Genomic DNA, 16,901 nt, shown 5'->3' with positions numbered 1-16,901 from the left:
ATGCAACATTCTATATGTATATATGTGTTTTGGGGTTGTTTTAAATGTTTTTAAAAATATTTAAAACATCTTAGAGTTGTTTGTGGTGGGCTAAATTGAACGTGATATATACGGTAACGTCACAATCGTGTTCCATTCTATATGTATATAAAGCTGCCTGAAGTGTACATATGAAGTAGACTCGCTCCCTCAGTCAAAATTGAGGGAGCAAGGGTCTGTCCATATAAACTTCCCTTATCCACCTCATGAAGTGGAATGCACTTCCAAAACTTGTTGTTGATTAGCTGAGTGCTCTCTACCTGTGTCAATTATCTGAACAAGCTTCTCCTGAAACTTGTTTATAAAACATTCATTGTTTTTTTTATTAATAGATTTGCAAAGACAAAAACACTTCTTTCACATTATGTTTATGGGGCTTTATTTGTAGAACTTTGAGGAATATAATTAATTTAATCCATTTTGGAATAAGGCTGTAACATAACAAACATGGAAAAAGTGAAACACTGCGAATACTATCCAGATGCACTGTATATCAGTATAGATATTTTAATGAGAAAAGCATTGGAGGGTAGCTGCAGCCGATCAGTGAAAAAAATATCCTGTTTTGATTTGATTTTCCTCAAATCTGAATTAGAATGAATGATACAGTACGCCTAAATAACTAAATAACAAATCAAACTCAAAAGTACCACAAGGAACTGTCTAGGCTAGGGCATGCAAACACGTCAGTGATCTGTTATTGCCCTGTTGGCTTTGCAAATGATTTAAAGAAAATCTATAGAATTGCATTTTTGCAGGAGATCTTTTCCCCATTATTCTACTTTGGGACAGTAGGCTATTTATTATCTCAAGAATTACCTGAGGTTCATGTCTCCCTGAAGGGCCAGAGCAAAGATGTTTGAGATGTTTCCTCCCGGACAGCATCCACAGATTAACACAGATAAGCTCTCCATAGGAGCTAATTGAAACAGCTTTGCTAGGCAGAAGGCGGTAAGAGGCATTATTCCATATTGAGCCCCAACTGCAATCGCCACCCCTTTGGGTTTGATGAGATGATTCTTGATCTTTGAGATCTCCATTGTGCAACCAAGAGACACCATGGTGATAAAAAGAATGACAACTAATGCCAAGCGGACGACCATGTCTGCATTGTCACTGAATGCAGAGTCACTTGGAGGGGTGGTGTTTACATTTATGTAGAAGCTTGAAAAGTTGAATTCGATGGTTGAATTGATAGTGACCACCATTTTTGACATTTCTTTTTTCATAAGCTGTGAGATAGAATTAAAAGGAAGTTAAAGTGTGTGAAAAGGCAATTCAAAAACTTGTTTCTTAACACATTAGAAATGTATAGCTGAAATTGAAAACACGTTACTAGAACTGTGAAGTAGGCTATATGTAATAGCCTACATGCCTGTGTGGTGGCGGGTAGCTATTCAGCAAATTTTGTTTTGTTTTGTTTTTCACAACGTACAACAACTGCAGACAAATGTGATCCTAATCAAAATAAAGCCAGATGAAGATGTCAATGAATGCTGTGCTTGATGACTCCGGATACGAACGCAGGTGATCTGCCGCGCTCTGTTGTAGCGGATCATATTGAACGCGAAAAAGGGCATTTCGCGCATGCATGAACTGAGTTTTGTGGAGAAATGTTCGTCTTGCAAATAAGAAAGTATTTTGAGCGAACGAAAATTAATTTTGCATTTAAAATAAGCTTATTTGGATGTGCGCAATTTTTAGAAGAACAAGCCTGCATTCCAATGTGCACAATAGGCTACACACCCTATTAGTATATGAAAAATGAGTACGCTAATCCAGTCTCAACTAAAAAAAATATATATTTTTTAAAGAACATCGGTCATGTTTTATTTTATTTTAAATAAATTCGAAGATATGAAGTATATGTATTATTATTTTACTGTTTTTACATTGCATTTCTATGTTTATTTGATGGCTTTTATTTTTACAATATTTTTGTTCACATTCATTATATAGGCGAAAAGTCTGTCCATTTTTTTTCTGGAAATATGTAACATAGAGACCCTAAATAGCTTAAAAATAACTTGAAGATCAGTAAGAAGAACTATTAGACCTATCTAGGCTACTTCCCAGCTAACAGGGAACGTTCTCAGAACGTTGGCTAACGTTCTCTGAAAGTTCTCTCAAAGTTATCAAAAATCGTTCTTGCAGTAACGTTATTAGAACGTTGTGCCAACGTTATTTGCTATTGAGAAACGTTCTAAAAACGTTAGCTATAAAACGCTATTCTTACATTGTTAGTGGAACGTTTTAAAAACGTTACTACATTAAAAAAAAGTATTAGTCATTACAAATTAGTCATACAGCATTTTTCTCAAACTTCAGATACATAATTTGTATATCCAGAGACAACTTATTGACACTTAAATGCCATTTTCATGTAAATATTTATTTTTTTACAATCAGAAGAAAAATCTAGTAACTAATTATGTATTAAATATAAATGTAATATAAATATAAAAGTCAATTAAAAAAGTGGTTTTAACTTTTTTTAAGAAAGAATAAGATGTCAATAAACAAAAGCTCATACTCCACACCCTTATAAGAACGTTATCTAACGTTCCTATAACCTAATGAGAACGTTAATAAAACGTTCCACAAACTGGACATTTCTTCCTAGAACATTCAAAAACATTTTTAGAACTTAATGGGAACGTTAAGGAAACGTTTTTATAACCTAAAATTGTTAGCTGGGTTGATACGATTTGGTAGGCCTACTAATTTAGAAAAAATTAGACACGCACGTGTGTTTGTCAATAGACATTTGAACTTGGAAATAAATGTTAAAGACTTTATAACAGTGTTAAATTAGATTTTCCGCGTATAGCCTATTTCCACCATGTATATTTCCTTGTCCGCTGTAGAGTAATGTCTTGTGAGAGGTTGTTAAGCCAGCCTATCAGAATTTAGCAGTCTCATCTCTGATTGGCTGGAATTATGTCATAGTGTAACGTTGAGTTGTGTTGAGCAAGCGAGCCGTCGAGCAGTCTGAGCGGGTATCAGATTGCAAGCAAACGAGACGTTGCACATGTGAAATATAACGTCGGCGCACATCCAAATAAGCTTATTTTAAATGCAAAATTGATTTTCATTCACTCGAAATACTCTTATTTGCGAGACGAACATTTCTCCGCAAAACTCAGTTCACGCGCACGCGAAATGCCCATTTGTGCGCTCAAAATATGATCTTGCGCTCGCAGAATTGTGGCGGAATATTAATCCCATAGATAATAATAAATAATAATAATAGATTTTATTTATAACGCACTTTTCATTCCGAAGAATCTCAAAGTGCAACAATGGAAAAGGAAAAACACAATTTAACACCATTTAGGGTAGACCGAACTACAGTTGGTACACTTTTTGCTTTTTCAGTTACCACACCAAAACTGAGGTCTGAAAATAAGTGTTTTTTTCATTTGACATTTCCTTTACTTGTCTACTAAAATATTAATAATTCTTAATATCTATAATAAGTAGGTCAAATTTGCCACAATTAGCTCATTAACACAATACGCTTTTTCGTTCCGAACAGTAGGCCTACCCGAGTAGCCTACAGTTGAGACACCCATCTAGCCTAGAAATCTAGACGCACCCTAGCGGTAGCCAATTTAATTTGCCCGCAAGTATCTAGGAACTCTCAATACCCTTCTGAGCTGTGTTCCTCAAAATCTGGACGGGCCAATCACATCGTGTATAGAGTCGGCGGGCGGGGCCATAATGACTACGGCCGAGTTGCGTTTGCATGCTTCTAGTAAACACAGAAACTGGCGAACGGCGGCGGTCTTTCGAATCAGCTCTGACCGCGACTCTGGAAGACTTGGAGTTAAGCTTTTCTCTGAGAAAAGAACAAAGAGCGGCACTGAAGTCATTCTTTAAAAGGGAAGATGTGTTCGTAGTTTAGCCGACCGGATACGGTGAATGTTTAATCAGTCAGCGAGCTCTGCTTCACCTTCGTTGCTCTGGTTGGTTGTAGCGCTATCCTATCGCGTGCAGAGGGAGTTTGAAAGACAACCGTTTATCCCGCCCCTCGGATTGAGCCCTGTCAATGGTGAGTTTCCAGACCAAACATCTTGATGTGGGTCTGGCTTGTCAGGCGACCACCCATCCGTAATGCTGTAAAACTGCCCAACCCATTCATTGAATTTGTAAAATATCTTTTAAAATGAGAATTCAACATATTTCCATTTAGTATTTTATTAAAATTGCCATTTGCCATTGGCAGATTATTTTGCTTATTTTAAGCAAAAACTAGGGAAAACAAATTTTAAATCCCAAAACAAGAGTGATTTTTACTAGTCTAGTAAATACTTCTTACTTTATTTATTTTTTAATTTAATGTTTTTGATGTTTGGACTTGAATTAAGACAAAAATACTATGAGAAAAGTATTTCATTGTGCAACTAAATTGCATGTGCTGCAATAGGATTCTAGTGAGGGGTACAATCGATACACTGCGTCTCAACTGTACCCCGCTGACCACCTCGGACATTTCTCCATATTTTAGGAATGCCTTACATGAGTCATGACCATAGACTGCAAATAAATGGTCATGACACACAGTCATACAATATGTCAGTTTTCAGAGCACAGATTAAGGTTTAAGAAAATGTAAGTTAACTTTAACAGTCATGTAAAGATGAGAAGCTATTCAATGTGGAAGAGCTTGGTGAAATGAAAAATTGACGTTAGAAAAAAAACTTTCACCGATATCTTCGGACTGGAGAAGCGCACAGACTTCAAATTTTCCACGATTAAATAGGACACTAATACGCATGTGCATAGCAAATATCACAGATCAGACTTGTTGTTCACGCAAGTTATTTGAGGTGTCTCAAATGTACCCCTGTACCAACTGTACTCGGTCTACCCTATATCGAAATGTTATTAAATTTACATAGAACCAAACTTAAACACAGATTTAATAATAAACTCGTCCGTTTTCATTTACTAAATATGAAGTGTGTAACGTTATCTGCTATTGTACGTTGTACTTTAATCATGTCCAACATATGAATATCACTAACTTACATGATTTGCTCAATAAAAGCATACTTTGAGATTCTGATTTGCTTAATAAAAGTCTACTTTAAGATTCTGTTGATAAACATGTTAGTAGTGCATTACTACTTTTGAACAATAGCCTTTTGAAGAATAGACACAAGCATTTCGCGTGCAATGTATCTGGTTGCCATGTCAATCTCGCGTATATGATTCTGATCTCTATGTTATCAATTAAACCCCTTGAATAGAAGTCTACACATATTGTAAATTTGTAAAAGCTTAATTCTATTGCCCCCCTCACCCAAGCATAAAAAGCTACGCCTATTCAAATAATATTTAAGTAATTCAATAAACAAAAACAACAGTTTTAAAAGTTGTTAAAAGTAGTCTGTTTTTCTTCTTCTGTAGATAAATCCCAAGCCTACCTTTGATTCATGTAGTGCTTTAGTGAATGTGCAGGATTCTCTAGAAAGCCAGACTGAGCAAGTGAGAGAAAATAGTGGTTTGCTATCTGTCTTCTGATCTGGTTCAGTTTTTTCTTCTTCTGTCAACTTGTTTGTTCTTTAACCCTTTAAGGCCTAATCTATCCATAACTGTTTCACCTTATACATTTGATATAATGTAATAATTTCTAAACACAGACACAGTCATACATCTGTTAGAAATAACAGTTATGACCAAACGTATAGATTTTATCTCAGCTTTTTTTCCCACCCATTTGTTACAAAAAAAAAGAAGAAAAAAAGAGAGAGCAGCATTAAAAATATACTAATTTGCAACATAAAATCAACCTTTTTCAGAAATGTATGCGACCCTGTAATAAAGTAATGGTATTTATAGATATTTTTACTTCAAAGTTTCACGGCAACATACAGTTTGTCTGTTCCATGTTTGGTTCTGTATCCAATGCTGGTGTTATGCAGATTGATGATTTCTTTGATAAGTTTCCACATTCTGTAACCATGAAAGCTGAAATCTTTGCAAAACGGTGATTCTTGTGTTCTCTGCTACCGACTGTCTGTAACCACATCCTACACAATGCAGCACTCAGTCTCACACAATATGCCAATGGATTCAAGTACAAGAACCAGCATGCACAAAAGAACAAAATGTTTTAAGTTAGTCAGCCTCTACCAACTGAACAGGTCATGTTTTGATTTAATGTGGCTTTTTATATAGGCAAAAGGCTAGAGGTTATGTCCTTATCCTCATTAACATCAGGTATAAACTAAACTAGCCAGTTATTAAAATGCACATGCATTTGATGCTTTTATCCAAAGTGACATACATATATTCAGGGTACATTCCCTGGGAATCAAACCAAAAATGGTTATTATTATATTATATCATCATAAACAGTACTGTGAATTAATAGATAAATTAAATAAAGGTAAAATACATAAAATACCAGTTATGTATTTTAATGAAATATTATTATGTTATTCTATATTATGTTATGTTGTATTATAGCCTATTATCAACAATAGTAGCCTACTGTGAATTAATCAAGACTAGTTATGTATTTTTAATGATATATTATTATATTTATTATACTATATTATAGCCTACTATAGCATATTATCAACAACAGTACTCTGAATTAATCAAGACTAGTTATGTATTTTTAATGATATATGTATTATACTATATTATATTATATTGTATATTATCAACAACAGTACTATGACTTAATCAAAATCAGTTAAGTATTTTTTAAAATACATACTAAGTACTACCAATGATTTAAGATCACTGATTAAAAACATTTAAGAAACAAATCTGAAAAGTGTATTCTTTTAAGGCGTTTTCTTAATTTATAGTGCCATCTAGTGTTTAATATCAAATACTTGCTAAACATTCTATAAAAAAAATATATATATATATATAATATATATATCTGAAAAGTGCACCACTGTACTTTATGGTGCATCAAAATTAAATTCATTTTATGTTATTAATCTCATGTTTTAAGTAAAGTTTACAAGCTTTTTTATCTAATATAATGGTACTTCTTACATTATGAAGTGGTATGACTGCATATGTGTGTGTGTGTGTGTGTGTGTGTGTGTGTGTGAGCCTGTTTATGTGGTTTATGAGGACACAAATTTGTATAACTACATGGGTATTACACTGGTATTACACTATAAATGTGGTTTATGAGGACATATCAAATATATATATATTTATAATGTGTGTGTGTATATATATATTTATAATGAGTGTGTGTGTGTGTGTGTATATATATATATATATATATATATATATATATATATATATATATATATATATATATATATATATATATATATATATATATATTATAGTATATGCACTTGCACTTGCATTGCTTTTTTTTGAAAGGGAACCGGGTGGGACAGATTAATCCTGCAGTGAAGCAGAGCCCCCCTGAGGAGGTATGGGGGAAGGGTGCTGCTGGTGGGTCACAGATTGTCTGTGCTCATAGCTGTGAGCTGCCACATAAACAAAGCTGCTTTTTAGGACAGCCACCCTTCAGCCCGCTTCATATGTAGTCAGTTTTTTCCTCCACATCCAGAACTAGCATGGAACATTGTGAAAATCACTGAAAAGGGTTGTGCTCTCGCCTAGGACTGCAATGCATTCCCAGTATTGACACCTAATGTTCTGCATTTGTGTACGTTCTTTGACCACAGTAGGCACAATATGGATAAAAAAAATTGTGCATGGTCTATATAAATAATTTAAAAAGGAAATAAATCTAATGCACCAATAAGTTGGTTAATGAATGTTTAATTGCAATTAAAGCAAAATTGGGTGACTTAGTTTATTTGGTATGGAGAAGGGTGCTGGTGGGTCACGTATATTATTTTTTCTTGTGTAAGGTGGGTCAGAGTAAAGATAGGGTAATGAGAAAGGGTCAGTGACAGTATTGGTGTTTTGCACGAGTCCCCCTTTTTGGTACTCTGACCTTGTGGGGGAGTGAACACAACAATGTGCTTGTTTTTACCCTTTTACTGATCCAGTAACTCTTATAATCCACTGTTTAAGCTCCTTATCTTTAGCACTATTTTGAGGAGAGAGGGGAAAATACACTGGACATTTGACTTGCTTTTTAGGGAGTCTGACAGTTGATCTTTATTATTGGCTGTTTATTTATAACATGCACAAAACAATTTATTTTTAAATCATATCTCTCAGAAAATATATAAAAGTTCTAGCATGTGGATAATGGTCTGCAGTATTGATGTGTGAGATAAAGCCTTTTTGACTATTAAGCAAAATGTATGTTATTGGTAATTAATAGTGTATGTCAGAATATTGAAACCATTATTTAGGCATTTATACTTTTTAAAATAAATACATTTATATAGATTAAATTTGTTTGACAATCGCAGCCATAACAGCAAATAATATGTTGTTATTCTCAGAAATTCTGTAAGAATGATGAGTATTTTTCATTGACCTCTGGACATTCTTTTGATATTTCAAAAAGTTAAAAAACTCAGAACTTTTTATTAATTTTATTTTTACATTTTATTTTGATTTTATTTAATGTTTTTTTACTCCTTGATTTTTTAAGTATCTAAAATATAGTTTATTAATAAGAAATTGTAAAGAAAACTGTTGTATTTCAAAAAAGTATTACTTACACATATTTGTTGTATTAGTAATCAGCACATTAGCCACAAACAGCACTGAGCACTTTCCACGTGTCTTGCTGGTAGCGCGACATAAAATGAACTACAATTACCACGAGTCATTCCCACTATAAGGCCTTTCCTACAACGCGAAGTATAGGCTCCACCCCGAAATAATGTCTGGTTGTTGTAGTTTTACATAATAGATTTGTTGTTACATCGACCGACAGCAAAGTCCTAAAAAACAACAAGTCCCACAATGCTTTGCGCCGCAATCACAGACGTGACACGCCACGGTAAATGTCCGTGTGTAGGCGAGTCACGTGTGGAGACTAGTCCGTTGATCTCGTTTCGTGTAAGCAGTGTATCTCTCCTGTTTGTTCATTTGATTTGGGCCCCGTTTCATGTTGTTTTCAAAACAACATTTCGTGTAGATTTATCTATCTTCGCCGAAGAATGAGCGACAACGATGATATCGAGGTCGATAGTGATGTGAGTATATTATTTGTGTTTGTATTCTGCATGTTTGAGAGTGAAACCTTGTATTTTCGATCCTTGAGCCTCATACGAGGCTAGCCTTTTAGCTAGTTAGCCAACCTAGCGTTTGAAATAATTTTTTAGCCAGCTTAATGAGAATATCCAGCCAGATGAGCAATTATACACGGGGTCGAGCCTATACTTGTCTCAATATTTGTACATTTGCGATGCTATGTACTAAAACAGTGCATTGTATACATCAATAGCCAGTTAAGTATCACTCTTACAGCTGTAACGTTAGCTACAATTGTACTTTCTGTTCTGTTTTCTTACAGGAAGAATCACCGAGATTTCACTCTGTGGTGCGTAATAAGCGGAGCAATTAATCCAGTTTAGCCTTTAATGCCGAAAATATCTTCTCTTTTTGAGATTAGCTACAATTTATTTCCGGGTAGGTACTAAATGGCCATAACTAATTTGCATCGTTGAACGACAAAACAAGAGAGAATCAAGCCTAAAATGGGGGTAGATGTGGAGGATTCGATGAACACAGTCTACTTGTTTTGAGTCGGTTCAGGGAGTTCAGTGCTCGACAGCAGGGCACTTGCTGCAGGAGGGAGGGAGGGACGGACGTGAGCAGCGCAGTGCTTATAGAGCCGCATCTACAATGCGAGTGGCGGCGCGATACGCCAGAACGCTCGCGTCTTAATCAACAAACGAATTCTCTATAATCGAGCGGTCTGGTGTGTCGCGACGCTAGCAGGTGTACATGGCATAATGGTCGATGTCCATAATACGGCAGACTTGTAATTAATAATAATAGATTTTATTTATAATGCACTTTTCATTCCGAAGAATCTCTAAGTGCAAAATTGTAATGCATGCCTTTCACCCCAACGAGATATTGTTTTTCTTAGCTCAAACGGTGTGTGTGAATAAATAAGCATCATTAAATATTAATCCTGAACCTATGGAACGTCCCACCCCGTCTATATATATATATATATATATATATATATATATATATATATATATATATATATATATATATATATATATATATATATATATATAACCAAATTATCAATACACATACTAAACAGTGAGAGAAAAAATAATATTTTTTCCCCCTGTGACGTTATGGTTTGTAATTCAACCTAGATGTGTGAAAAACAATTAGGATAGTTCTGTCATTTTCTGTTATTGTGCTGTTCCAAACAATGTGAAACGCAAAATATCACTGGCAAATTGAGAACATATGCATGTGAATGTTTTTATGAAGTTTGGCAGTCCCCAATATTATTTTGTTTTTAAAAAAATCTGTATTAAAGTTGTGTTACATGTTTAAATCAATATAAAGCTAATCATGAAATTTTAAAAATTGTAAAAAATCACTTTAAATGAACTGTAAAATGTTCAGTGTGTACTAATGCGTTTGGTTTCTGTCAAGCTTTCACGCCTTACATTACTCATGTGTTTATGCTGTTACAGCACAATGATTTTGTTTTTGCCATTATGACATCGCAATAATCCAGAGGATTGAACAAGTCCGTGAACCTGCTGTATGGATTGATATCTAAAACATGCGTCATGCGTTTGATGAGATGTTGTAGATGTGCAGTAATGACACAAAGTATGTGTTAAGACAGAAGTTAAAACAGTTAAATATCTTTCAGAAAATGAAATAAGATGGAAATTTGGGCATTTCCAAAAACTTAAACTGGCCTGGCTTTCCATGCATTTAGACATTTCTTGGGATTTTGTGGGATGGGACCACAGTCAAACCAGAATGATGTTAGTATGTATTTTAAAGATTTTAACTATCAATTTATAGTTGGCACTTATTTCTCCACAGGGATTTTTTTTCAAAGTCCCATAACCCTAACCTGTTTGCTCAGCATGCACTCTGCTGTTTTTTTAGAGAATGGGCTTGTAGACTCTTCAAACTATAGACTGAGAATAATTTTAGATTCATCATGAAGTTAAACACTATTATAATGTTATTTTCATTGCCATTTTTTGGCATTCCAACCAGTAAATGTTTTTTAATGTTCAAGAGATGGGGATTTGTAACGTTTACTCTTTTTATCAGTCCAAACCCAGATGACTGACTGAGTTCTGCGGAACAAAAAGACCTGTCGAACTGTCAATAATATGATGGAAGTTAATGCAGTCCAAAATGACATTAGACCTCATTGCCTTTCATTGAATGGATAAGAAACAAGTTCTGTGTTCCACAGTAGAATGTCATACAGGTTTGACAATGCAATGACGATGGAAGTTTTGTTTTTGGGTGAACTTTCACTTTAAGTAGTGACCGGTCAGTCTTTGTTATGTGGGTCGGTGGGGTTCATGGTGTGGTGTTTAAAATAGCACTCATTACAAAGCAGGCTTGTTTTTACTAGCCTTGATTTTTTCATTGGGTAGACTGGAGACACAAGGTCTGGGACGTCCCTAAAGTCCTGTTTATCTCCCCCTTCTTTTTGTGCTGGGAGAAAATAGTTTTTTATCAGGATGTTGAGATTGTAAGACAACAGAAGTGCATGTAGAGTATTTTCAAAGTTCTCAGCAACACTTCTTGTCATTTTGCTTTATGTAATTTATAGCCCTTTATACCTTTAATTTTACTGGAGACATTGTGCTTATTATTATGGTATTGTGGAGAAGCCATATGCAGAGTATAGTTGTTGACTATACTTGAGTGCAGAATAGCCCTTGACATGTTGAGCAGTCTGTCTCCTCATGTGCATGTAATTCAATCCTGATACTGGCAGTGTACAGTGTCACCTTTTAGACATCAGACAGACAGCCCGGATCTGCCAGTAACATCATGGCCACACCTCGCCTTTCTAGGTGGCGTGTAGACATTGTAATGTCTTTGTGCTGCCCGGTGGCACTTCGGCATTTGTATAACTGCTTTCATTTTGCCCTTTTTTTCCACGAAATGCAAAAGAGGCTCTTGTTAATGAGTCACTGGATTTGAAACAGGTTTTACAGCTGTGCCTTTATGTAATAACAGTGTCTTGGCCAAGCCCAGTGACATTGGACTCCAGTGGCCATGTTGTTTTCTCAGCGCAACAGTCTCAGGGTACTAAAACCTGGCCCAATGTAGAGGCTTTTTGTGGGATAGTGCGATTTCAATCTTTTTTTGTTGTTCTATTTTAACAGATTTTTTAAATTCACATATTAGTATGTCTTAAATTAACTAAAGGAAGTTATAAATTGTACTAGGATGCTCTGACAAACAGTCCAAAAGAATAAGCTGCAAAAAAACAGACAACTTGTTTCTTTTACAAGTCTCTCAGAAATGTTTTTATACGCAACACTTAATTAACCCAGTAGAATGGAATCAAGTTTTTGTTGAATGAAACAAGTTTGTTAGTTGAACTGTAAATGTTTCCTTATGACTAACACTGTTCCCCAATGGCACCATGACAAGCGAAGAGGCTGAAGCCATTGTGATTCTCATTGCAGGCAGACAAACGGGCACATCACAATGCGCTGGAGCGCAAACGTAGGGACCACATCAAAGACAGCTTTCACAGCCTTCGGGATTCCGTTCCCGCCTTGCAAGGGGAAAAGGTTGGTAAATGTCATTGGTAAAATCATGAGGAACACAAGTAGGCATAAAGGATGTTTGTTTCGTGTGCTTTTTGTCAATGAAATGTCTACTGTGTTACAATGAAACTGTTTATTGAATGTGATGAGTTTAAATGTGATCATGAGCTGATTAGCTTAGGATTTCCATGATGTTTTAAGTTGGAGTCGGGGTGTGAATGACGAGCGTTTTGAGAATTGAGAGCAGAGTAGACTGAATGAAGTGATCCATGAACAGACGTGGTGCCAGGAAGCCATTGCAGGGAGATATGTGGTTTCGCTTTCCTCTTGTGTCTCGTATCTAACAGAGCTCAAGAGTTTAGTAGAATCATTGTTTGACCTTTATGTTAGAGCTACTTTTCTTCAAGGTATATATGAAAAGGTGCATGGTTTCTGTTATATTTTTTGTCCATTAGAATTTGAGTCGCATGACTAGGGATGCATAATAGATTGGTGGAATATTTGTTATCGTCAGATATGAGTTAAGCTTTCTGGTATTTCTTGATAGTGGATGTTTGATTGTGCTTTATTTTTACATTTAGATTAATTTAGCGTTAGATAGTAGCATAGGTAAAGTTAAATGAATTATTTTGCACTACACTCATGTAGTTCATTTTAAATGTTTTAATGGTGTTAAATGTAATTTTTAACAATCTCAAAATGAATATCCATGTTAATGCTTAACATTATAATGTTGTGAATCACTTGTAGCATTTAAAATGATTTGTAAATGTTTGCTTAATGTTTAAATGTTCCTTTTTAGACAAATATTGTAGTGTTTTAATATTGGCCATTTATCGCTTCTCAGCCTTATAGCATTTTTTAACTTTCTCAGTATTGGCCGAAATTTTCCAATGTGTAGCCATGGGCCTACAATATGCTTTTTTCGGGCATGTAGAGTTTTTCATGGGCTAATATGAATAAATCTCTATTTAAATGCAAAGAGACAACATAGGAAAGGAGGCAATGTAAGCATTATGGAGCACTCTGACCATTAAAATTCATAACATTTAAGTATATAATTAATGGAGTGCTAATTGCCCGCCTATATTACAGTATAGAAACTATAAAATGTATTTTCTTTCTGCCTTATTCTGATTAAAAAGCCTCATTAAGTGGTTGCAGTGGCTTTAAACCACACGATGGTGTTTTACATTGTATAAAATCCATGATGACTATGTACTACAAACACTTGTGCATTAAGCAATAATAAAATTGTCATTAGGAAAAATATAGGCCATAAATGATTGGTTATTGTTCAGCAGTGTATTAATTAAAAGCAAGCTATAAGAAAAAAGCTGTTTGTATGTGTTCATTAGGGTTGTTTAAATGAAATGGGCTTGTGGTTTATGTGTGTACAATGAAACTGCATTCCTTGCGTCAAATTCTAGTTTTTCATTTGTTGCTGACAGCAATCTATCAAACAGGCATCCCGAGCTCAAATCCTAGACAAAGCCACAGAGTACATCCAGTACATGCGACGGAAAAACCACACACACCAGCAGGACATTGATGACCTGAAGAGGCAGAACGCCCTGCTGGAGCAACAAGGTGGGTGTTGTTTTGTTGGCTGTTATTAACATATTAAATGTTAAATGAATGAAATGGACACTAAATAGAATAGAGCTGTAATATTTAGAACTGTAATATTTATTGCACAGGCCCCAACTGACCAACAAATATTTCTTTAATGTTGTGGCTCTACCTTCTCCTTTGGTAGTAGAGCTCACGTTATCCTTTGTGTTCTTAACCACTAATTTTGTGGTGGCATGTAACGAAGTGAAGTGCTTCATTAGATTACTATTACTTGCCACCGACGTGGAGTGCATAAGTTGCACGTTACATAAACCTTTGAAATCATTGGACATGATATCGCCGTATTTTATTCTCAGTAACGGTAATGGAGTTGTAACTGGGAAAACAGTAATTAGTCCTTACTGGAAAAAAATAATGCCGTTAGTAGTGCTGTTTATCTCTAACGCCGTTATCCCATCACTGGTGCTGAAGGACAAGCCTAATTTGGCTGTTGTCTCTTTAATTTCCAGTGCGGGCACTGGAGAAAGTAAAGGGGACCACACAGCTTCAGGCCAACTACTCCTCTTCAGACAGCAGCCTGTACACCAACCCCAAGGGCAGCGCTGTATCAGCCTTCGACGGTGGATCCGACTCGAGCTCGGAGTCTGAGCCAGAAGAACAGCGTACCCGGAAGAAGCACCGTGGGGAGGATAGCTAAATAGCGGATCCTCGGCCCGCTCCACAAAGTTCTCCTAAGGGGAGGGAGAGTCATAGCATTGGCCTGTTTCTTGTTGTTTTTTTGTGTACCTCAATCTCCCCAATCCACCTTGATCAATCTCTTTCAGTGAATGTCAACCCACGCTCTTCGCCAGGTATGCTAGAGCAAGGGACGCCAGTTACGGGAAGAACACTCACGGACAACACGGCTTGTTTTTACTCTCCCTCCCTCTCCGACTCTGTTCGTCCATCTTGCGTCCTGGCACACGCAACAACAAACGATGATTTAAACCCAAAATGAGGCAGCTTTGCAACTTAAGGACTTGATGCTTTGTTTTTGTTTTTGTACCCTTGTCGCAATCCCTCCAGGTGGAAATTCAAAGGGGTGAATGAGGCGTACAACTCCTAGCACTGCTTAAAATATACATTTTTATCGAATATCTTAAAGCCTGCTTAGAACGTACCCATAGCTGAATTGTCCCGAGTGGTTTGCCTTTCTAAATATTTGTTACTTTTCCATAAAGGAATGTTTTTGAAGCATCTATCAGTGTACCCCCTTGTTAAACCTATGGGATGAGTGATCCTTTTTGACATGTTATCGATAAAATCCCTTATTTAAAAAGAAAAAAGAAAACCAACATTCTTTATGGGAAGGCTGCTGAGCTTGTGTTGTATTTGTTGTTTTAGCCTGATGTAGTGAAGTTTACAGGTTGGGGGGAAAAAAAGATTATTTTTTTCTTTTAAAAAAGGGGGTTAAAAAGTGAAAAGGCATATATTTTGCATCTGTCATCTGAGCCTCCCAAACATGTATTTTATGTATTTCACTCCATATTGGGAATATAAACGTTCCAAATGATGTTTCCCTCCCCCCACAAAGATAGTCAATATTGAAAGAGTAGATTCATGTTGTGACTTTTAAAGGTAAATGTTCTAAATGTTATTGGAAATTTGACCGCTGCACACCGCAAAAGTTGCATTTTGAGTGTCTAGGAGACGTGAGTGAGTGCGTGCGCGCGCGTGTGTGTATCTTTTACCATATTTTCCACTTAGAACATTAGTAAAACTGAGTAGGTCTTTCTTTCTGATTCCATTCCATGGAAATTACAGGTATGTTGTACATACTGCCAACAATTGTCTTGCAAGTTGAGGCCTACCTTTACAATGAGAATATAAATAAACTATTTTATCCTTTACATATGCTGTGGTTTTTATACCAGTGGTTCTCTGCCTTTTTGATTCCAGGGGGGTATTCCAGAAAGCAGGTTATGTGCCTTACCCGGGTATGTTTAAGAGTAAGTTAGCGGATGACCTCAACTTTCGGTTCTAAAAACGAAGGTAACTTTCAGGTAATGTAAGTGGCCATGGCAACTCACTCTCTGAACATTACCTTCTCCGGAGCAGGTAATTTTCCAGGGTTAGTTTGCTTAAGAGGTATTCAGATGTTTTGTTTTTGTGGAGAAAAAAAAATATTATAGTAATTATAATAACCAAATGTGTTTGTTATATAATATTCAATATTATATATTCTAAAGAATTATAATAAATACATATGTTAATGAAATTCAACAATATTAGTCACCGCACATGGATGTGCATTTCATGGGGTACTTCAGCGCTAGGAAGATGAATCTGCATTTAAACTGGATTAATGTATATAGTAGAAATGTGAAATGAATTTTTTAATTTGGTGCTTTTTAGACTGAGAATAGACAGAAAATGTATTTGTCTCATGGGGAAAGACAACAATTCCCAATATGCTTTACTGCCCTACGAGGCCACTCCCAAAGCCACTGCTACTGAATCACTGTGACTGGATCACTTTTACTTTCCCACTGTGGTCATTTTCATAAAATCAGTACAGTTAGAGAACAAATATTACAATTAAAAACTGAGCGTGTGTGTTCAATATGTGTTTCGCTGAGGGAGTGTCAC

The 16,901-nt window shown here is 35.7% G+C and overlaps 2 protein-coding genes across 5 annotated transcripts in view; one reads left to right on the top strand and one right to left on the bottom strand.

The window, feature by feature from the left end:
- Nucleotides 1-5,604, bottom strand: part of slc10a1 (solute carrier family 10 member 1) — a 36,404-nt gene extending 30,800 nt beyond the window's left edge. The window contains exons 1-2 of the mRNA XM_067417512.1: nucleotides 5,472-5,604; nucleotides 859-1,271 (exon numbers count right to left, since the gene is read on the bottom strand). Of these exons, the coding sequence (XP_067273613.1) occupies nucleotides 859-1,268 (410 nt within the window). The 5' untranslated portion in view covers nucleotides 1,269-1,271; nucleotides 5,472-5,604. The remainder of the gene's footprint in view (nucleotides 1-858; nucleotides 1,272-5,471) is intronic.
- A 3,341-nt stretch (nucleotides 5,605-8,945) lies between these two features.
- Nucleotides 8,946-16,162, top strand: max (myc associated factor X). 4 transcript variants are annotated; one of them, XM_067417508.1, is made up of 5 exons: nucleotides 8,946-9,155; nucleotides 9,476-9,502; nucleotides 12,615-12,722; nucleotides 14,165-14,288; nucleotides 14,783-16,162. In XM_067417508.1, the coding sequence occupies exons 1-5, from the start codon at nucleotides 9,120-9,122 to the stop codon at nucleotides 14,968-14,970; spliced, it is 483 nt and encodes a 160-aa protein (XP_067273609.1). In that variant the 5' UTR covers nucleotides 8,946-9,119; the 3' UTR covers nucleotides 14,971-16,162. The 4 variants fall into 4 exon arrangements, with proteins under 4 accessions (XP_067273609.1, XP_067273607.1, XP_067273611.1 ...); XM_067417506.1 differs by having other exon boundaries at nucleotides 8,953-9,155; nucleotides 14,150-14,288; XM_067417510.1 differs by lacking the exon at nucleotides 9,476-9,502 and having other exon boundaries at nucleotides 8,954-9,155.
- Nucleotides 16,163-16,901: the final 739 nt, after the last annotated feature.

This window comes from Pseudorasbora parva, chromosome 15, assembly GCF_024679245.1.
Source record: "Pseudorasbora parva isolate DD20220531a chromosome 15, ASM2467924v1, whole genome shotgun sequence".
Lineage (NCBI taxonomy): Eukaryota > Metazoa > Chordata > Actinopteri > Cypriniformes > Gobionidae > Pseudorasbora > Pseudorasbora parva.
This window is presented reverse-complemented; position numbering and strand designations above follow the sequence as displayed.